General features: G+C 41.6%; 1 protein-coding gene across 1 annotated transcript; it reads right to left on the bottom strand.

Moving 5' to 3' along the window:
- Nucleotides 1–933: 933 nt before the first annotated feature.
- Nucleotides 934–23,098, bottom strand: DNAJC8 (DnaJ heat shock protein family (Hsp40) member C8). The gene is made up of 9 exons (XM_060140867.1): nt 22,989–23,098; nt 20,585–20,686; nt 11,418–11,474; nt 8,760–8,826; nt 8,147–8,241; nt 6,514–6,585; nt 3,745–3,836; nt 2,797–2,872; nt 934–1,754 (listed from the first exon to the last, which is right to left on the bottom strand). Exons 1-9 carry the CDS (start codon nt 23,064–23,066, stop codon nt 1,632–1,634), a joined length of 762 nt encoding a protein of 253 aa, XP_059996850.1. The 5' UTR covers nt 23,067–23,098; the 3' UTR covers nt 934–1,631.
- Between the last annotated feature and the right edge of the window lie 536 nt (nt 23,099–23,634).

Here is a 23,634-nt window from a genome sequence, read left to right as displayed (position 1 = left end):
TGTGGTCGGCAGCAGGGACCCGTGGTGTTCACCACTTTATCCCAAAGCCAGCGTATTTGTTGAGTGCCTAAGCATACCAGTAGCTGATCACTGGTACAACCTCCTGGAGGACAAAGACAGGGCCTGGCCCTCACGAGCTTGCAGAGCTCTAAGAAAGGGGTGGGTGTGTACACACACGCCCTGGAGGGAGGTGGGCGGCACCTCCCTGGCCAGGACGATCAGCATTCCCTCACGACAGGTGTCATTCCGCCACGGGTGACTAAACAGTTCCCTCTCTCTGCCTCGGTCAGGTTTTAGCTAGAACCCCTCCCACCCACCCGCTGTGGTCTAATCACCTGCAGTTTGGACTCGCTTAGCTGCACTGGGAAGGACAGTAAGACACCCAAGCTTCTGTCCCCTCCCATAGAAAAGCAAGTCAAAGTTGCAGGATCTCTTGATACAAGACATTGTACCTCTGTGATTACTGGACATCTTTACTCATCTACAAAACAATGCAAAAGTCTGGCTTCAAGTCACCCAGCTTCTCCTGTCTTCACATTTTAGGTGTCACCTTTCTAGTTTTCACCTTATGTCCCTCCCAAGGGCTGGTCCTGTCTCTCACAGCCAGCACGACACTGGAGTATACACCGTAAGCAGGATGCTTCCATACGTTATTTCATTTAATCCTCAAAATAATCAGTATTTTCATTTTGCACAGAAATAATCCTGGCAACACCCACTGAGCACTATGGTAGTTACCTTACATATGCTGTACCTAATCCTCCCTGAAAGCTGCCAGTGATCTATATTCCCATTTGCAGATGAAGAAATTAAGGTTCAGCAAGTAAGGGGTCAGAAGCCAGGTCCATGCAACTCCAAAGCATTTTGCGGATGGGCCAAGCCCGACAAGAGACTCACCCGTGGAAAACTACCTGAGCGACAGTACACCAGTGGTTCGGGTATAAAAATTTATTACACATACAGAATATTACCACTAACAAACGCAGACAGGCTGGGACACAGTGGTACTGCAGGGAGGATGGCTAGCTCTTTGGAAAGTGAACAGGTTTGGGTGGCTTGGAGCCTCATGCCACACGGATTGGCCAGTCAGACGGGAAAGCACATGCCAAACACCACGGGACGTCAGGACATCGAGTGACTGCTCTGTGTGTCCAATGCCTTCCCATCTGATCTGGGGCTTCGAAGGACGCCACACCCAGAAGCAAGCAACTGAAGGAAAGGGGCTTCCTAAGGTGGCCCAGGCTTGTCTCTGAAGTCATGGCAACACCATTTTAAGCAATATGTTTAATTGGATGATTTCCACAAACTATACACGAGGTTTCTAACCATCACAATTCAGTGAAGTACAAAACATTAAGTTACAGGCTGCGGGAAGAGAAGGCAGCACCAATGGTGGCACCTTCCAGATCCCGGTTGGTCTAGGGGTAGGGGTAGGTTTCTTTTTAAACCGAGCCCCTCATTTCAATGTACAAAAGAATTACTCTGATTGATATTAAATTGTATTGAAAACAAAATGGACTAAAAAGCAAATACTACTCTATGTTGGGGTGAAAATGGGAGGAAAGAATGAGTCCTTCAAAGCAGGAGGGGAGACAGGTGAGGGAAGGTTCTGTGGCTGTGACCCCAGGCGGTCACTCACGCTGCTCCATTTTTACTTTGGGTGGTCTCAGGAAGGTCCTGTTCTTCTTCTCTTTCTTTCCTTTTGTATTTGCTTGGAAGTTTCGCCAGCTGTCCACACGACCATCTCGACTTTCCTAAGCACAGAAGAGGTTTGAGGTGAGGAAACCAGTGAGGGAAAGGAAGGGCCTGCTCTGCCGTCCCCCTTGTAGCCCAGCTCGGCCCAGCCCAGTCCTCTGGAATAATCCAAGAGTAGAACAGAGCAAGAGCTTTTCTGCCCCTTCCATGGGCCCAGGAAAGGGTCATACCACCCCTAGAAGGCAAGATAAGCCACAGGCTGGAAAGGAGGATGAGACGAATAATACAACAAAGCCATCGTTTGCTGGGAGCCTCTGGGCTAGACACTTACTGCACGCTCTTTCTAACCCTCACAAAAAGCTGCGGTGTGTCGTGCCACTGGTATTTCACAAACGAAGACACCAGGGCTCAGAGGTTGCATCCTTTTCTCAAAGCCATCTGGCTTGCCAGCAGTACAGCCGCTCTTTCCCCCGCCCCTTCCTTCTGCCCCTTAAAATCTGGATGGAGGCGTGAGGCCAGCACAATGCCCGGCCAGCTGTGCTGGGAGGGCCACTGGGATCCCTCCCCCTCACCGAGGGGCCTACTCATTTTCTCTCTGTGCATTCACTCAGTGGGACAGAAACAAAGCCATCATCGTTGGTTAGCCAATCCTTACCCTGAGTCCTAAATCTTACAGAAGATAAGACCAAATGGTGCTCAATCCAGGAAACTGGTTGAGCCCCTGAAGGATATAACCAGGATGTCAAAGAGGAATCAAGCCTTAAGTCTCTCTGCAGGCAGGACACCGGGGTCACAAGAACCTCGGTTTCTACTAACAGACCTCTAAATAGGGCACTACTCCACGTTTACCCCCTAAATTAGAGGTGCCAACCACTGTTCCTGAGCCCACTTGCAGCTGTGCCTATCATGCCCTTGCCAAGCTACAGAGCGCAGAGGTGGCTGAGCCAGGACTCAGTCCCCAAAGCCCCCGCTCTTCCCCACATAAGCCATTTCCCCGACCGTCCACCCCAGTCAGTCCTGGCAATGCCCAGGAATCAAGCTTCCATGCTGGGAAGTTTTCTTACTCTGGAATAAGAGTCCCTGGCCACCTTGGAAACTTACCTCAAAATTTTTCTGCCACTCCCTTTCTCGTTTGGCTTTTTCTTGAGCTTCAATCTCTTCTTCCCTTTGTCGCTTCCTAGGAGGAAAACCAGGCCATAGGATTTACATGATACCTGGAGACTGTGTTAACCATACAAGTTAGGCATTTCCCCACAAAAGCAAGCGTATAAGGTAAAACAATTCCCTAGAGTTCTCCAAAGACGGCTGTCTGGAAAGGGCTCAAAGCACTGCACAAATGTCATTCTAAAACATGCAGATGAGACTGTGGGGCAAGATACAGATACCCCTGTCACAGAGAGAGACAGACAAGGTCGTCAAAGCCCAGCCAACAATAATCGGAGGTTCCAGGCCCAGTCCCTGCCATCTCAAGAACCCAGGCCACCTTACTTCAGTAGAGTGACCATGACAATAGCAGAGGTTCTTGTTCAAGAGGATCTCTGGACAAAACCCGACCCTAAAACAAGGCCATTTCACACAACCCCAGCTAGCAAAACCTAGTTATTGCTAAACACCAATCAGCAATACAAAATACATCAACTAAATTAACCCAAGATTTCTGATGAGCAAAGGGAAATCATACTTTCCAGCAACAAATATATTGTAAGTGATTACACTGTACAACACTACAAACTCACCAAAGCTGCAGCCACTAGTCACACAAAAGGCTCTGGCCTGAATAACTGCCTACTTCACTCCAGGAAATCAGGAAGAAAACACACAGCACTCTTGATTATAAACTCCCTAAGGACAGGCCTATTCAGTATTTCCCAAAAGTCAGAGAGAATTCCTTACCCTAGTGATTCAAAAGTTTGGCTGTTTCAGATAACTATTTTAGACAGTCTCTTAAACGATGTACTGTAACAATTCCCTCACCAGGAAAATCTCCGAAGACCATCTTGGTTAATCTAGGTATTCAGACATGGCTTAAACGAATATACTAATATATACCTTTCATGCATCTCTTTGGCTTCTCTCTCTTTCCTTTTAATTTCCAGCTCAGCAAAGAGTTTCATGGTCTGTTTGTATACTGCTTGTTTGAACTACAAAAAAATTAAGAAGAAAACAAAGTAAATATTTTACCAGCAATTTGAATCGAATATTTTTAGATGGAGCCCAGGACAAAAGCAGATTAGACCAGCAAGGAAAAAAGACTCTCCAGAGAGAACCACTTCAGGATGCTGGCTCTCTCCTGGGAGATAAATAACACATCCTCCTATGAGCTCTTTCCACTTTCACCATTCAGATGATACAGAGAAGCCTTGCTCTGGTAAAAAGCACCAATTAAGAGAAAAAAAAAATTTTACCCACTTATCACAACCATTGAAATTTTGGAGGTCCCTTTCTTCCAAAGAACTTCCAAAAATAACTTTCATTCTTTCTTTTCACGCATATTTTATAATTACTCTGAGCTAGGCACCAAGAGAGGTACTGGAGATATGCAGGTGCTATCAGACTAGTCTCAGGAGTCTCCCAACTGTGGCAGAGATACTAGTTGTCCCCTATCCTCGCCCCATGACGTGTTCTACCTTCTTGTACACTCCCTTATCTTAAAGCACATGGCCACCCAGCGCAAAAGCTTGTATTTCTCAGGCTTCTCTGTAGCTAGGCGTGGCCATGTAACTTGTGTTAGCTAATGAGCTATAAGGAAAAGTGATGTAGCAACTTTCTGGAGTGTTCTTAGAGGGAGCACACTTATCCCTCCCGCCCTATTCCTCTATCCTGCTGTTTGTACATGGGTGAGGTGATGACACATCCCGGACTGTGAGAATGGAGGCAACACACTTGTTGGCAGAGCCACAGAAAGGAGGACACTGAGTCCTTGAGTGACACGCAGTCCAGCAGCCATTTTCCCAAAGAATTACTACACAGGAGAGAAAAGTCACTGACTTGTTCAAACCACTGTCATCTGGGGCCTCAGTTGTATGCAGCTGAGCTTATATTCTGACTCTTACATTGGCAGAAACAGGTAACACAGCATTAGATAGAAAACAAAACTCTTATCTTTAAAACTTTTTCCCCCAAATATATTTTAAATATACAAAGAAATATAAAAAATAACCCATCATGCAGATTTCATATGATTTATATCCGAAAATCAGAGACAATGGAGCAAGAGTGACATATGAAAAAAGGGGAAGTAAAGGAATCCCCAAATTAATGTCACTTCTCTTTAATACTGTTACCTCCCAGGCACTGCTCAATGAAAGCAATGCTGACAAACTCCAGCCCCTAATGAGGACAAACATCAAAGAGATGAAGGAATCTGTAATGAATATTTCAATATTTTTAAAAGCTCCTGGATGAACAGTTTCTGGTGATTTTAATTTTTTATATTTTTCTGCTTTTTCCAAATTTTCTAGCATTAGCATGTGTTCCTTTATAAGCAGGAAAAAAAGACAACTAAAAAAAGTTAAGGTTCTTAACAACTTAGGAGGAGCAAGGAATATTTATAAGAGGGTCTTCAGAAAAGACTAAAAAGGATAATTAAAGGGAAGGGAAAGTAAGGCTGAGGAGAAAAAAAAACTACAATACTGGAATGGAGTAAACCCCAAACAAGTGGCTAGTGGAAAAGATGGCCTAACAGTTCTCAAGCAGTGTCACCAAACAAAGAGGGGACCAGCTGCTGTTAGTAAAATCACTGATGGAAGAAGTTGATAGGAAGTTTCCAGTGAGCAGTTTCCAGCAGCAGTAAGACAGCTGCTCCTCTATAAATCTTTTAAAATAAGCATGGGGATTAAGTTATTTACTGACCTAACTTGAGGCAAGATTAAGACGACTTAAAATTTTTCAGGCCAGTGAGGCAATCAGACACAAATACATAAGTAGAATCTCTCTCTTAACCAATCTCCACTGAAGAACCCACAGGATTAACAGATGCTCGGGACTTCCCTGGTGGTGCAGTGGTTAAAATCTGCACTCCCAACGCAGGGGGCCCAGGTTCAATCCCTGGTCAGGGAACTAGATCCCACATGCATGCCACAACTAAGAGTTTGCATGCCACAACTAAGGGGGCTGCAAGCCGCAACTAAGACCTGGCGCAACCAAATAAAAATTAAAAAAAAAAAACAACAGATGCTTGCCATTTCCCTGGAAGCACATTATTACCTGCAGCACAATGGGTACCCATGGCTGTAGACAGCTGTTTACCAAGAGTCATTTGTGGTTGCTCCCAAAGCTGTCTATCCCAGTTGCAATTACTACTGTACTTATGTGATTTAAACATCACAGAAATTGATGAGTGTGGTTATAAAAATAAATGCTTGTTGGTTCTTTTAAAACTAAGTGGAATGCTTTAGAAAGAGTCAAACACAGGTCCCTAAAAATAACCGCTGTGGAATTAGGTACAGGTGAGACATCTGGAAAAGACTGAAAAAACAATCTAGGATTCTGCTCTTGCTTTGCTTCACAGGTACCTAAGTTTTCAATGTTCTTCAAAAGAAATTAAAAGCAGAAACTATGGATAATGCTCTGTGTGTTTTATAAAATAAAGTCTACTGCGAACTCCAATGAGCACACAAACCCTCAAAGGAAAGGCCATAGCCCTATGTCCAAAAAAAGGTGGATTTTTCAAAAAGGAGAATGAATATACACTTTAATATTTTAAGTGAAAATGTTTCTAGCACGTATGCAACATTCCTTAAGCTTCCCTCTCTTTAACCCACCAATCAGTGAACCCATTCACACGAGATGAGGTGGTTTTTCCCATATTTAACTTACCAGCTCAGGATCATCCTCCTCCACATTTGTAGGCTTTCCTTCCTTCTTTAATTGCTTTTTTCGCTCTTTCACCTAAAAAGAATTTTTTTCCATCAAAAAATGAGCGCTCATACTTTGAGAATATCCATTAAGCTGCACACATAGAATATGTGCATTTTTCTACAGGTATAACAAAAAGTTTGCATTGAGAAAAGATGAGCCACTCCCCTCCCCTCCAAAACAGCAACGCAATCAAAGAACACTAGGAACCAGGGGTCCTTTCTCTAACCTCATCTAAAATCCAACACAAGGGGACCGGCTGGGGAGTTGTCCCCAACTTATCAGATCCTAGGCCAGATCCAAAGAGCCTCTGATACATTGAACAGATTATGCATTTATCTTTCATGGCTTGTGGTTATGTGTTTATAGCAAAAAAAAAAAAAAGTACATTTGTCAAGTTTTAAAGAAGCTACAGAATTTGCAGCATCCAATATGATTGTTTTCTGGCATTTCTGCAACGGCATTCTGGATACTTTTCAGTGAAACCTCCTTAAACCAATGATCTTCACAACACATTAACTGATGTTTTCATCACTTTGGCCACCATTGAGATTCCCCCCAAAAATAAATATATCCATTCACAAAAGAATGACATTACTCCATTAAATTACCATCCAGTCCGGCAAAAAGCCAAGTGCCTTCCAAGCTCAAAAAGGCCCTACTGCCACCCTGTGGTCAGAAAGCCTGAGGGTGGCTCCTTTACAGGTAAAATACAGAGGAAGGGTAACTATCACAATAATTCAGGGACAAATTGTCAGGTTCTTTTCTGGTTTCTACCGGAATTTGGCCCTCAAATTCCAACACAGGACCAGCAAGACACAGTTACGGCAGTCTGTCTCTTCTTTTTACTCATGTCCCTCATCTAAATTGGCCTCGTTACTATTATTGGTTATATAGTTGTTACAGATTCCAAAGCTCTTCAAAGAAAAGGTCACATCCATATTCACTCCCAATTGAAACTGCTCTTAAAGAACAGCCTCAAGATTCTTGCCCTAGCAAGTAAAAAAATACAACAAAGACCTTTCTTACCTCAAGGAAGCTATCTTAACATTTCCCACCACTCGGGAGATTTAGGTAATGGAAAAAAATAAAGACAGCTAAAACTGAATTTATTTCAATTGAGTCCTTCCCAACCCTATTATTAATACAGACATGTATCTCGTTCTATTTTTTTTTTAAATATTTACTCATATCCCCTTGCCAGCCTTTCTCAAGCCCTCGTTTCAACCCTTTCACAGAGACAAGAATAAAAGTCCAGGGTCAAGCAGCACCACGGCTGCTCCACTGTTCCACTTTCAGAATGGGGTACTGCGATGAGAGAGCAAGAAAAACCCTCTTTCCACAACAAGGGACTGCTAGGGAAAGAGGTAGGAGCAGCGTCCTGGCCACTTATCCTGAGCTCTAGGAGCGAATGCCAGATTCAGGCACGCACTGTTCACCACCACAGCAAAGTGGTGGAGACCACAGGAGCAATCAGGCCCATCAGGCCAGTCAGGCATTGCTATGTTAATGCTAACATTTACCCTCCTACAAGGCAAGGCGCCCAAGGCTTACTAATACTTCCTGTAAACACAGCAGCACTATAAATACTTACGGTGTGTTCCACGTATTCTTTTCCTGCCTGAATTACATCCAGGGCCCTCTTCTTTTGTTCCTGATCCAGTAGCAACTTGTAAGCTTTGTCCACAGCTAATGCAAAACATTGAAATTAACTGTTTCTGCAAACACCCTCTCAAAGTCTGAACTATACTCAGGCAGTGTAAATGGACTTGTGCCGTCTAAAAGCATTCCCTACTTTGTTAAATCATTTACTGTTGTTAAACTACTTTAAAAACATACAACTACAGCAATGATTTTCCTTGAGAGCCTTGGAAAAAAATTAAATATATGCTCAAGGTTAAATACACCACATCTAGATTTAACTCAGTGATCAAATTCTTCCAATTATTTTTTATGTTCAAAGGAAAAAAAATGATCCTATGCAGTAACAATCTTTGTTGGCACATAAAAGTTTTAACAAACCAAAGTTAAGGTCTATTTCTAAACAGCAACATTCTGCTTTGAATGACAACCGTTCTACTGAAAACCACAGCTTCTTCATGACCAGAAGACAAAACTGTAACATTCTTTTCTTGATCCAGGACTAGGAACAGTTAGTCCCGAGCACTGACAATATGTTACTCAGAAGCAGGTAAATATACAAATACCTTCAAAAGCCTTTTGTGCTCTGTCAGCATCATCTTGATTTTTGTCAGGATGCACCAATATGGATAACTAGAATAAGAGAAGATAAGCTTTGTCAATAAGAGGAACGTTTAGTAACTCTTCGCCTGCACTGTGCCTCTTTACAACCAAAAGCTCTTATTAGGGCAAAAACTGCCAGCCAGAAGCATTTTTAAAAAATTAATAAATATCATAAAATGCCCAGAAGTGTTAGTCCTTAATAAAATTCAAGTACCAACAGGTAACTGCACAGATGGAAAACATTTATTTGAGAACAAATGTAAGCCTAGCATTATGAAGATGTTGTGATAATTTGGGAGGGGGAAGGAAAGAACAAAAAGTACCAAGTTCCTTCTATGTTTCTTACATGGAGCACTAGAGAGGATTAAACAGGTCTGAGATATCACCTCTTTCCTAAAAGAACTTCTAATATCGAGCAGTGGCTCTCAGTTCTGGCTGCGTTCCAACCCTGTGCAGATTGTTAGGCATACAGAGGTCTACTTTCCAGCCTGAGACCTTCTGAATCAGTCTCTGGCATCTGTACTTTTCAAACCTCTACTAGACTGGATATCAGATGATGGTAAGGAATTAGTGTTAATTTGTTAGGTGTGACAAGTAGTTTTGCAAGAATATGTCCTTTTTTTACTTTGGTGGGATAACTGCTTAAGTACTTAGGGGTGAAGTATCATAGTGTCTGTAATTTACAGTTCTGCCAAAAATACATATATAGTTAACGAAGGGAACTAACTGTTGCATATAGATGGTGAATATATGGGCTTTCATTGTTTTATTCTTTCTTTTTAAAATATAACAAAAATTTCTTATAACAAAAAGTTAAGCAAAAACCTCCATAGGTGATCCTTTCAGACAGCCAGGGTTAAGGACCACTGACCTACTGTCACCGACAGCCAGGGCTAAGGACCACTGACCTACCGTCACTGACAGCCAGGGTTAAGAACCACTGACCTACTGTCACCGACAGACAGAAACAGTCTGAACAGAGGGACTGTCCTCGGGGATGACATCAAGTAGGGATCTACTGCTAAATCCAGCATTACTGGAGCCAAAATCCTGGGCTCCAATTTCAACTTCAATCACCTGCTAGCTGTGAGACCGTGAGCAATTCACTTGATCTATCTCCGCCTCAGTTTCTTCCTCTCTAAGTGGGACAATACTGTATACCTGTATCTCACTGGGTTGTTGTAAGGATGAAATGAGATAATGAGTAAAGAACTTAGCATACTAACACACAATGGCAACAGCTAGCACATGAAGAGGACATACCATAGGCCAAGACCTACTCTAAGTGCTTTAGGTGTGTTGCCTCATTCAAATCCTTATAAAAACCCCAGGGGCAGCCACCATCATTACATGCATTTTACAAATGAGGTAACAGGGCATAGGAAGGTTGAAAGTAACTTGCCAGAGCTCACACTGCTTGTAAGAGGTACAGCCAAGACAGAAACTCAAGTCATACAGCTCCAGCACCCACACTCTTAACTATTAGGCTCTATTAATGACTAAATAAGAACTCTTATTGAGTTCTTCATATAGCTACATAAATAGTCTAAAAGTTTTGGCTATGAATTTGAATGACTGCTTATTGAATTGGGAAAGACTTCTAATGCATTACATTAGAAAACTTGAAATTTTAGAAGGGGAAAAAGCTGAATATAAGTGCAGAGAAGAAGTCAGGAAGCAAAAAAGCTATGAAGTTATATAATGGGAAATGACTGAGTAGGCAAAGATAAAAACACCATGGCTTAATAGTAGATCAGAAGATGATCATGAGTCAGCAATGTGGGGGCAATGACTATTGAAAAAGCAAGCATAACACTGGATATTAACAAGTCTGTCATGCAGGAGCTGAGAATTATATTCAGCACTGGTCAGGCCCTATTAAAATATGAAGTATATAAAAGATATAAGTTGAGGAAAGTTAAAAAAAAAGACATGAAATATACAGAAAATCCAATTTGCAAAGACATTACAGGGAGTATGATTATTCAACTCATAGAAGAAAAGGCTGGGGGGTTATTCAGCTGTCAAAACTGGAAGGGTGTTTTAAAAGGCTACTATAAAACTCTGCAGCTTGAGTTATTAAATATTAGAATGGGCAAGAATCAGAGGTTGTGGATCTCCTTTCCCAGAGAACTTTCTGAAAGCACTCTATATTAAACCAAGTATCTTGAGTATTCACATAAGTTTGCAAAAGATAAAATTATTGAGGAATAGAACTTTAAAAATAAAATCATTTAACACTGTTAAATGAACTTAAAAATAAAACACTGTTATGAATCTCCTAGAAGCCAGGGGATTTGATAAGTATGACTCCATGTAAGCTCTACTACTCTACCTTGTACTTCTCTCTCTTAATTAAGGAACTGGAGAGATTCTATTTGGATGTAAAATTCATCCTATTCACAGGTAAGCTATGGTCATTAAATTATTTAAGATTTGTATGTCACTGTAAGATTTTTTTCAGAGTTACATAGCCTTAAAAAAAAAAAAAAGATTAAATTTTGGCCCAAAAGTCATAATAGAATGCCCTGATAATAACCCTCAAGTCCTAAGAGAATCATGCACTCAATACATTTTTAAAAGGTTCAAACTCCACCTATTACAGGAATATAGTATCATACCTGCCGAAACCTCTTTTTTATTTCTTCATCTGTCACTTCAGGATCTATCTGAAGAACCTGGAAGAATCAAAATCAAAACTGTAGGGCTTCCCTGGTGGCGCAGTGGTTGAGAGTCCACCTGCCGTTGCAGGGGACATGGGTTCGTGCCCGGGTCCAGGAGGATCCCACATGCCGCGGAGCGGCTGGGCCCGTGAGCCATGGCCGCTGAGCCTGCGCGTCCAGAGCCTGTGCTCCGCAACGGGAGAGGCCACAACAGTGAGAGGCCCACGTACCGCAAAACAAACAAACAACAACAACAACAAAATCAAAACTGTAAAAGAGATTAAAAGAATTTAGATTTAGATTTAAGAGATGCCCAATAATTATACATTTTATAATCAGCATCTAGAACAGTACTCAGCATTCTATAATAGTACCTGACATACAGTTCTAAAAAATGTTCAAGAAATATAAATGAGTAAACCAATAACAGAATAATAGCTGTAGTGTTTCAGGTTCTCAAATTAATTCAGTGGTTTCTTTCACTCCATCAGAAAAATAATAAATTACCCTACACCTAGGGACATGTTTACAGACCATGAGAAAAATGTTGCCTTTCTCCTTCATTCATTAAGAAAAGCACCCACCCTCTACTTACCTTTGCAAATGTGGAGAAAGTACAGCAACTCAACATGGAAATAATTAGGCTGGCTACCTGATTTTTTTTTTTTTTTAATGAGGGAGAACTGTAGATCTTCAAATAAAGCCCCCCCACAGCTGATTTTCATCTCAATCGAGAAATGTCCACGTGGCTCGACGTTATAATTTACATGGCTCAACAGTTCTCAACCCAGAGTGGAAATCTGAGAGCCATGCCAGGGGTTCACTCCAGGAAAGTCTGATTCCAGCTCAGTAGAACTTAGTAGAATTGGGTTCGGTCAAATGACAGCAAAGTCTGTATTTTTTGAGCAACACTGTTTTAAAGATAAGTTTTATCATTCTTCTCCAACCTGGGTATCCTGGTGTTGACATTCGTCATCAAGGATTCTGATTCCCTCACCACAAAAACACACATTCATTCAAACATTTACATAGCAGCTACTACCTGCTGAACATGCTGCTATACACTGGAAATGCAAAGATAAATAAGCAGGGGAAACATTTTTTAAATTACCATATAATAAGAGTTTTTCAAAGAAGGCTTTATTATAAGACATACAATTAAACCAGAGGATTTCATAGTGTAGTCCATGGATTCAACATAGCACCTAACTTTTATGTACTTAGTATTCAAGGTGTGAAGAAGGTGCTGAAGGGCAGAGGGTAAGAAGGTCTGATAGAAATTCAGAAGAGCAGGCCCCACTTCAGTGTGACTGAATCAGAATCAACATTTCAACAAGATCCCCAGGTGATCTCAATCATATTACAGTTTGAGATGCACTGGTAAGGAATGATGACAGAGGTCAGAAATAAGTGCACTTGAAGTTAATAGAACTGATGATCAGTTATTAAAGGGGGCAAAGAGGAAAAAAAAAAAGTAAGAAATCTTGAAAAATACATACCAGGGGCTTCCCTGGTGGCACAGTGGTTAAGAATACGCCTGCCAGTGCAGGGGACACGGGTTCGAACCCTGGTCCGGGAAGATCCCACATGCCGCGGAGCAACTAAGCCCATGCGCCACAACTACTGAGCCTGTGCTCTAAAACCCGCAAGCCAGAACTACTGAGCTGCATGCCACAACTACTGAAGCCCATGCCCCTAGAGCCTGTGCTCCGCAACGAGAAGCCACCGCAATGAGAAACCCGTGCACTGCAACAAAGAGTAGCCCCCACTTGCCACAACTAGAGAAAGCCCGTGCGCAGCAACAAAGACCCAACACAGCCAAAAATAAAATAAATTTATATAACAAAAAGAAAACTACATACCAGAGAAATTAAAACTGAAAAGTAATCTGCCAAGCTTAGTCAGATGTTTAGAGTCTTAGAAAAACTTGACAACAAGTAATGTCAAGATTTATAGCAAGCTTTCAACACATTCAAACAGCCCACCTACAGCCGCAGTTATTGGTAGGCAATGAAGCTGAATCACCCCTGCATTCAATAGACTTTTGAAGGTTACTACAAGAGCATACCCATTCTCAAATGTCAGGCATACAACTGGGGTGAGGGAAAAGGAAGAACTTTAAAACAAAGATTTTCAAGAGTGAGCGCGCCCCATCATACCTTCCCAAGGGAGAAAGGAACCGGGGAAAAGTCCCTCAAAAGAAAAAATGCAGCCACATTACGATTTACAGACAAAGGGAGGTAACTGTACACACACAAATATTCAGAGGAGAACCCTACCTTTCCTTGGTTCTGGGGAAAAGGAATGTGCTAGAGCAAACCGAAGTCCAACAAACCCAACAAGGTATTCAAAATGAATGTGAAAGGATGGAAATCATCCCACCTTCACACACAAAAAAAAGTCTCAATAAAGCTATAGCCTAGAACTGATCATGCCAAATGTAATTCATAAACCTTGACTGGTTCCCAGGTTAAAAAATAAAATAGCTATAATTGAGATTTTTTTTTTAGGACAATTGGAGTCATCTGAGTGTGGACTTTATGCCAGATGACGTTGCTGAACTGCAGTAATGTGGTTTTTCCTAGGTGTGGTAAGGCGTTGTGGTTATGTGGAAATGTGTTCTTGTTTTGAGGAGATGCATGCTAAAGTACTTAGGCATGAAGCATCAATGTCTGCAGCTTACTTTCAGATGATTTGGCAAAAATGAAGAGGGTATGTATAAATATACACAAACACACACACAACAAAAGTTATTTTTCCAAGGGTCATATCATATGTGTACTGATCACTAGCAACATATATTCACTGAGTGCCTTCAAAGCTAGCTAATCCGACTCCTCTTCTACCGTTAAGAGTTGGAGGTGCCATGTGTGGCCATGAAACACAGTGAAGACAATGGGCCTATACCTGCAGCCCAAACCCCTTTGAAGCCAGTTTTATACATTCAGTACAAACTTATGGAGCACCTGGGATTGCTAGATCCTGTGCTCACTATTGTCCTCATAGAATTTAAGGTCCACAAGGGAAAGAACAGACAAGTCACAAATAATTCTTACCAAAATGATAAATACCATATAACCAATATGGCTCTAAGGAAGCACACAGGTCTGTTCAGATTCTTGGAAGATTTTTCTGAACTCTCACTGTGTCTCAGGCTTTGGGGATACTGCAAAGGAAAATCCACAGTCTTGGACCTCAGAGAGTTAATAAATCATCACACAGAAACAAAAATGCTTGACTGTGGCATTTATATAAGTTCCTGAACTCAAATAAACCGCCATAGTCTCCTTTAGGATCTTCTGCTTGAAAGAGGAATCCAGTCTTGGGTCACATCTGAACTCTCTGACCTGTTAATAATGTGCAAGTTCCAGAATCCTGTGAGATAAACACCTTTCTTTCCAACGTGCTAAACAGAAAACCAAGTCTGTGGTGCTGCCTTCTGGGGCTTTAAAGTTAAATAGAAGGACTTCCCTGGTGGTCCAGTGGTAAAGGATCCACCTTACAATGCAGGGGACACAGGTTTGATCCCAGGTCAGGGAAATAAGATCCCACATGCTGCAGGGCAACTAAGTCCACGCGCCACAACTACTGAGCTCACGCACCTCAACTAGAGCCCGCGTGCCGCAAACTACAGAGCCCACTTGCCCTGGAGCCTGCGCGCCACAACTAGAGAGAGAAAACCTGCACTCCACAACTAGAGAGAAGCCTTCGCGCCGCATCCCGCCTGCTGCAAAAATAAATAAATAAATAAATAAATAAAATCTTTATAAAAAATAAAGTTAAACAGAAAAAAGCAACACGAAAAAGGCAGGGCTGAGCAGGCGCACAGGTTCATGCAAGCTTATGGAAGGAAGTAGGGGAGGGCCCTTAACCTAAGAACAATTGTAGAATGCATAAGAAAGATGTTTAGAAAATGGCTGAAGGTTAGAAATGCATCCAAATAGTGCAGTGATGGCAGGAAGCGGGGGAAAATGCCCCCTGGATTAGGATTCCTGTAATAAGACCCATCAGAGTCCCTTTTCTATCTGCTGCTCAGGAAGATGGTATATAGGACAACTACTCGCATTTCAATTTATAGCCAAGAGGACAGCTATTACTGCATCACTTCTCCTAGTAGGAAAAAACCAGTCTGCTTACCTCTGGAGAAAAGCCTGATTCATTTAGATGTCTCAGTAGTTGTTGCATGAAAAAACAGAAGTTACTTATTTCCTAAATTGCTAGGAACACCTAATCCTGACTTAGGGTCAAAAACCAACTTTGTAAGAAGACAACTGGCGGGGGCTTGGGGCTAAATTAGGAGTTTGGGATTAACAGATACACACTACCATATATAAAACAGATAAACAACAAGTACCTACTATATGGCACAAGGAACTATATTCAATATCTTGTAATAACCTAAAATGGAAAAGAATCTGAAAAAGAATACACACACACACACACGTATATATAGTATAACTGAATCACTTTGCTGTACACCTGAAACTAGCACAACATTGCATACCAACTATACTTCAATTAAAAAAAAGACAATGACACCCATCCTATAAAGTGGCCAGCAGATCTGTATGAAAGAGAAAAGACAAAAGTTCTAACGGACAGTCATGGATGGAGTCCTGCTCACTCAAACACAATGTGGCACCTCCCCAAGTTTGTCAACCTTACCATATTCTTTACACATTCAAACACACTTCCGGGAAATTCCCTGGTGGTCCAGTGGTTAGGACTCCGAGCTCTCACTGCCAACCGCCCAGGTTCAATGCCTGGTCAGGAAACTAAGACCCCACATGCCATGAGGTGAAAAAAATAAATAAAATTAAAAAACAAACACACTTCCTATAATCAGGACAGGAGCTATGGGGCAGTAAGTTCCAGACCACATTAACTGGTAGGACAGTAAAATCCTAGCATTCATACTGGTCCCAACAATCTGTTACTCCTCATCAACAGGTCTCCACAGGAAACACTAATTATCTTAAATAAACGGGTAAGTTATATGATCATGTGTCCCCTTTTCACAGTACATACTATCTCAATTTAAAAATATGACTAGGGACTTCCCTGGTGGTGCAGTGGATAAGACTCCATGCTCCCAATGCAGGGGGCCAGGGTTCGATCCCTGGTCTGGGAACTAGATCCCATATGCATGCTGCAACTAAGAGTTTGCATGCCACAACTAAGGAGCCCGCGTGCCTCAACTACAGACCCAGTGCAACCAAATAAATAAATATTAAAATATATATATATATATGACTAAACAGAAAGGACATACCATCAAATTCTTTATCACCTTTCAAACATATTATGTCCCCCTACGCCCTCCCCAAAATCATATCTAAATACTCTTTAAGCTTTTCGTCTTCCTCTTCCCTTTCAAATATGTTAAGTGGGGCCAGGCGAAGTAGACATCTACTTTGGGTGAGGAGTCAAGATGGCCCAGAGCAGAGTGTCAGAGCCCATCTGGGACAAAGAAGACAGTAACCACACGAGGAGTGTCGGCTAGTCATGTGGTGCTGGAGCCCCAACAGGGTGAGAAGAGCATCCACAGAGGGGTAACTTGACATAAAAGTGCCGAAGTGGGTTGAGGAGGGCACCTCCATGGACAGGTGGCCTGCCATAGGGTGTTAGAACCTAAGCAGAGTGAGACTGTCAATATGGGAGGGCACAGGGTGCAGGAGCCCAAGCAAGGACATCTCCACAAAGCCCAAGCCTAGCATGGGGTGTGGAAGCCTGTGCCTGGTGAGGTGGGTGCCCATGTAGGAGAGCATCCAATATAACAGGGCAGCCCAACTTGAGGGGTAGGAGCCCAAGTACAACTGGCACAGACAGTTGAACATGAGCAGAGCGAAGAGGACCTCCATGCAGGGGGGGACCTGGAATGTGGAGTCAGAACCCAATAAAGATGAGGAGGGTGTTCCCAGAGGAAGGTAGCCTGACACAGGGTGTCAAAACCAGAGCAGGGTAGGAAGGAAGCATGCCTGCTTGGTGGGGAGGATGCTGGAGCCCAAGAGGGACGAAGAGAGCTCTTGGGGGTGGAGGGCAGGCACAGGGAGGCAGAGCCAGGTGAGAAACATACCCACACCAAAGGGTGACCTGGCATTGGAGTTTAGAGTTCAGGTGTGGGGAGAAAGGTTTTTGCACAGTGAGGCAACCTGGTGTTGGTGTCAGAGTGAAGCAGGGTGAGGAGGTCATTCACATGAGGGAAGGAATGGCAATGGGAGATCGAGATCAGAGTCATACAGGAGGATCAATTAAGTAAATATATATATTAAAGACAGTGGGAGTCAGATTTCTCAGAGAAGGGAACTATGAACATGGAAAGGAAAAAAACCCTAGAATAAACCCTGTGATGTTGGATTGAACTTTTATGTAATACGTGTATGTGTATGTACACACACACACACTCCTTAGCTCTGTCTACCAATAGAGTCTGGGAGTAGTGACATCCCAATGGCAATGGGTATACCTAGCATCCAAATCTTGATTTCTAAATATCATTCTTCATTAAAAGGAATCAGAACTCCTCAAAGAAATGGTTAATTCCAGGCTGGGTCAGGAAAAGTACAAGAGTGCCTAGTAATCAAAGAATGATGAAGACATATCAAAAAGACAGGAAAGGCTTAAAAGTAACCTACTGGTCAAATTTGGGACATTTGAGCATCGAAATAAGTAATATCAAATTATAACCCACTGAATAAAATAGGAAACCCCAAGTCTATACTGACAAATGAATAAACTGAAACTTTGATAAGGACAGTATATTCACACATTCTCAAAGTACCTCCTCATAAAATACTTATCAATTACAAAGAGGAAAAAAGTTAACTTCATGAAGAAACCTAGTAGGCACCTCTTTAAGTGATCAAGTAATATCATTAATAACAGGATAAATCAAAATCACGTACCACTTTACAGGTTACAAAGAGAAAAATGCAGTACCACTTCTATGCTATTCCTGTCAACATTGCATAAACTGAATCTAATGTGAAGAAACATCAAACAAACTCAAGTTGAGAAAGATGCTACAAAATAACTGGCCTGTAATCTTCAGAAATGCCAAGGTCATGAAAGTCAAGGAAAGACTGAGGAACTGTTCCAGACTGAGGGAGACTAATGAGACATGACAACAAAATGTAACAGAGATTCCACACTGGATCGTTTTGCTATAAAGGACATCATTGAAACAATTAGCTAGTTTGAATGGGGTCTGAGGATCACATAGTAAAATAAATGCATCAACATGTATTTCCTAAAAAAAAAAAAAAAAAAAAACCTTTATTTCCTGGTTTTAATTGTGATATTGTGGTTCAGTAGGAGAACGTTGTTCGTTGGAAAATACACTAAAGTATTTCAGGGAGATGGGGTGTCATATTGACAACTTACTTGCAACCTTTCTGCAAATCTGAGATCGTTTTAAAATGAAAAATATTCTTCAAAAAAACAGAAACAATTGGTGAATCTTTTTTTTTTTTTTTTTGCGGTACGCGGGCCTCTCACTGTTGTGGCCTCTCCCGTTGCGGAGCACAGGCTCCAGACGCACAGGCTCAGCGGCCATGGCTCACAGGCCCAGCCACTCTGCGGCATGTGAGATCTTCCCAGTCCGGGACACGAACCCGTGTCCCCTGCATCGGCAGGTGGACTCTCAACCACTGCGCCACCAAGGAAGCTCCCAATTGGTGAATCTTGAAAATACTATACTAAGTGAAATAAGCCAGACATAAACAAATATTGTATTAGGCACCTGGAATAGGCATTCATGGACAAAAAGCAGAATAGAGCTTACCAGGGGTTGGGGGTAGGAGGACTGGAGAGTTATTATTTTATGGGTTTGAAGTTTCAGTTTGGAATGATGAAAAACTTCTAGAAATGGACAGGGATGATGATTGCACAACACTGTGAATGTACTTAATGCCACTTAACTGTATGCCTAGAAATGGTTCAAATGGTTAATTTTACGTTATGCATACTTTACCACAATAAAATGAAGTGGAGAAAAGGTTTTTTTTTTATAAGTGCTCAATAAGTGTTTTTTATAAGATGTAACAACATTCATTTCAAAGTTGTTTATAATTGTGACAATTAGAAACTAGTTTAATTATTGTACAATAAAGGAATTGTTGAAATAATAATTGAGACTTTAAAAAGTGTATAAAAATAGTTTATGTAACAATACAGCATTTAAAATAGCATGGGAATAGATAACTAATAAGAACCTGCTGTATAAAAATAAATAAATAAAATAAAATTCAAAAAAATAAATAAATAAAATAAAATAGCATGGGGCTTCCTGGGTGGTGCAGTGGTTTAGAATCCACCTGCCAATTCAGGGAACAGGAGTTCGAGCCCTGGTCTGGGAAGATCCCACATGCCTCGGAGCAACTAAGCCTGTGTGCCACAACTACTGAGCCTGCACTCTAGAGCCAGTGAGCCACAACTACTAAAGCCTGCACATCTAGAGCCCGCGCACCACAACAAGAGAAGCTCCCCCCCCACAAAAAAAGAGTAGCCCCAACTCACTGCAACTAGAGAAAGCCCACACGCAGCAATGAAGACCCAACACAGTCAAAAATTTAAATAAATAAAAATTTATATTTTTAAAAAATAAAATAAAATAAAACAGCATGAACTGCATGACCCTCTTTGTTTCTAAATAAAACTAAAAAGAGTTGGAGCATAAACAGGTGTTTTCTTAGGTACGATTATACATGATTTTTATTCTTGCTTTTTCTGTATTTCTAATTTTTATTAGAAATATGATTTACTTTTATAATCAGGAAATATTTAAAGTTATAAAACTAAGGAAGCTAAAAATTGTATTTGCTTGTCTATAATCTTGTGAACATTTTTGGGTTGTTAGGTTTTTTTTTATTGTGGTGAAACAGAAAAGTTTTAACTAACAAATTAAATCAAAGACCCTAAATTTACCAAGGCTAGCTATTCCTTCACATTTGAAAATAAATCCATATATATTTGGGATACTAAAAGATGAGAGCAAGCTCTGCTCACAATAAACCACCCAAGTTCAACTCCAACTATGCATAGTACAAATTAGGTGTGTGTTTTGAGGTAAGTCTGCCTGCAGTAAAGCTCCCTATCAAGGGCCACAGCAACATCAGATACCTCACCTCAAATGGGTTCAAATTGAAGTAGGAGGAACCAGGACGAGTCAATCTTTCAATCTGATTTTTGGACGTTAGAACTGAATCTCTCTTCTCTATTTGTTTCACCTAAAATAAAGGGGATAAAAACCTCATTAGTAAAGCTCAGTAATGAACTCTGAATTGTCATCTTAACAAGTTACTCACAGACATGTTCAGTAAACATTTATTTGCGTGTCTACACGTTCAAGGTATTTTGCTAAACACTTTGAGAAATAATTACAACAGCTACCATTTACTGAATTTTAATATAATGTAAAAACTTTACAGGTGTTTATTCCTCTCAACAATCCTATATGGTAAGTACCACTATTATCCCCGTTTCGCAGATAAGAAAACTGAGAGGTCAACTGACTTGTAACCAGCCAACCTGTAAGCCAGATTTTTTCCCAATCACCCAATTTATAAACCAGAATTTTAAGCCCAACAGTTTGACGCCACAGCAAGGCAGCAAGAAGATTCAAAAATAAATAAGTCACAGCCACTGCCTTCAAAGAGCTTCCCCTCTAATGATGAACGATGTACTTGTCAATGTTCACATTAATTTACAACTTTTTAAGACAATTACACTGAAATATACACCCAAAGCAGCACTAAAAAAGTGTGTGGGAGGGAGCAAATAACTCCGCCTTTCTAACTCTAATAGCTAGAAAAATCCCTGACCTGAACACAATGCTAAAGAGAACAAGCACCAGGTAGTCCCAGGAAAACATCCTTGGTGCCACTGTCAGAACTGAAATTTTAGTTGGAATGAATCTCTGGCATGTTATATATACCATCTTTATTTCTATGGCCAAAATGGATTTGGAAAGGATCTCAGTAACATAAAAAGCTAATCCATTTCAGCATCTTCCCTCTTCACTCTTTTGTAAAATAGCACGCCCCTCCCCCCACTCTCTTTTTCCCACTCATTTTTCCTCATAGCACTTATCACTACCTGACAGTATATTGTACATCTATTCATTATTTATCCTTCTCAATAGAATGAAAGCTCTATGAAGACAGGACTTTTCTCTCTGTTGTTCACTACCATTTCTCCAGGACCTAAACAGTACACTAGACCATATCAGATGCTCAATAAATATTATTAATGATGATTAAAGGGTCCTCCTTTAGACACTTTATCTCATTAAATTAAACAAAACAGGATTGCTTTTTTTTTTTTAACTAAGAGTAATTAAAACAAGTTCCACTATAACTGCTGAGTACTCATGAGAAGCCAGTAAACTGGTACTAGTGCATTAACACTTTCAAGTGAATTAGACATTCTGAAAGCACAGACTATAAATGGACATATTAATTTGTTTTTAAACTTAATATTTTGGAGAAACCACTATGTAACAAGCCCTGTCACAACTACCAGAGATAAAAGATGAAACGTGACATGGTGCTTTACTCTCAGTAACTCACAGCCAGGTGGGGAGCAACTCCATTCCTCAAATCCATGCCAACCTAAAGAGGTCCACTTTCAGCCTTATTTTAACTCTTACAAAGATGCTTCTGCTTTATATTTCATGAAACTTTCTTATACATTAAACCCTTTAACCCTCATTAAAACTCTTGTTTTAATATTAACTTTCGTTCTACAAACGTGGAAATTGAGGATTGCAAAATCAATGGCTTGAAAGAATTCTGTCACAGTCACGTTAACTGCCTTACACGAATCCAATCCGAGGTCCTCTGACTCCAAAAGCCATTCTTTTCTTCATTTATTCATTCATTCGTTTACTCAACAAATATTTATTAAGCAACTACTACGTTCTACGCGCTGGAGATGTGATAGTAAACGAGGCTCACACCAAACTCACTCCCTCCCAACATGATACCGAGCTGTCATCTGCTCTAAGACCCAGCACAAATTATTTCACCTCCCTAAACCTCAGGTTTGTCATCTGTAAAAGGGAGATAACGCCTACACGGCAAAATGCACAGTGCCTAGCGTTCGCTAATGGCAGAAATAACTACCAGGAAAACTCACTACAGATAACTAAGAGTAGAGAGTGCTTCCGTTGAGAATAAAAACGGGGGCCAACCCGGTTAAGCCGCCCCCAGGAAGGCCCAGCCTCCCAGCCGCTGCCAGCCCCCGACTACGCGGACCTGGGGAACTCTGCGCGCGCCCAAGCACTTGGTTGGCCACGATCGCCGCCTCCCCGCAGACGCCGGACCCCCGCCCCTTTCTGTCGTCCAGGGGATCTCCGCGCCGCAATATTAGGAAGAAATGCACACACACTCCCGAAGCCCCCACCGCCCCAAAGGCCAGAGAGGAGGAGCTGCCCAACGATCCACGCCAGAAGGACCACTGCCTTCGCCGGCTGGGAGCGTAGCTCCAGCGGGGTCGCCCCGTTGCCGCCATCCCTCACTCTGTGTTCACCTCACTGTAGAAGGTCATAAATGCCTCCTCCGTGCTACCGCCGCCACCCGAAGCCCCGCTCTCTCCTGGAGCCGCCATTTCCCCGGCCCAGCCACCATGTGACTCTTCTGCGCAAGCGCTACCTCACGTCTTCTTACAGGTCCGCCTCTCCCCCTTGTGACTCTTAAAGGGCTCGAAGCCCAGCCAGACGCCTCCAATCTAAGTAAACCGAGGTTTACTTTTCTTTAAACCGAGGTTAAATACACGTGACATACAATTAACCATTTTAAAGTGAACAATTCAGTGGCCTTTAGTGCATTCACAGTGTTGTGCAACCATCACCTCTATCTAGTTACAGAACAGTTGCATGGCCCCAAAAGGATACCCGGCACCTGATCAACATTTCGTACGCATATTTCCCAACCCCTGGCAACAACCAATCTGTGTATTGTCCTTATGGACTTACTTACTCTGGACATTTCATATAAATGCAGTCATACAACATGTGACCTTTTGTGTCTGGCTTCATTCGCTTTAACATAATGTTTTCCAGGTTCATTCAAGGCATAGCATACATTATTTCATTATTTTTTATGGCTTAATAGTATTCCATCACATGTGTATAACACTGTTTGTTCATTTGTCAGCTGATGGACATTTGGGTTGT

This window comes from Lagenorhynchus albirostris, chromosome 2 (assembly GCF_949774975.1).
Source record: "Lagenorhynchus albirostris chromosome 2, mLagAlb1.1, whole genome shotgun sequence".
Lineage (NCBI taxonomy): Eukaryota > Metazoa > Chordata > Mammalia > Artiodactyla > Delphinidae > Lagenorhynchus > Lagenorhynchus albirostris.
This window is presented reverse-complemented; position numbering and strand designations above follow the sequence as displayed.

Bases quoted from the DNA above. Each gene is read 5' to 3' on its own strand.
- DNAJC8 (XM_060140867.1), bottom strand. From the start codon at position 23,066: ATGGCGGCTCCAGGAGAGAGCGGGGCTTCGGGTGGCGGCGGTAGCACG. The intron at 8,827-11,417 runs GTATGATACTAT...CTCTTATTCTAG, and splicing joins TAAAAAAGAGGTTTCGGCAG to TTATCCATATTGGTGCATCC. The intron at 1,755-2,796 runs GTAAGTTTCCAA...TTCTGTGCTTAG, and splicing joins AGTGGCAGAAAAATTTTGAG to GAAAGTCGAGATGGTCGTGT.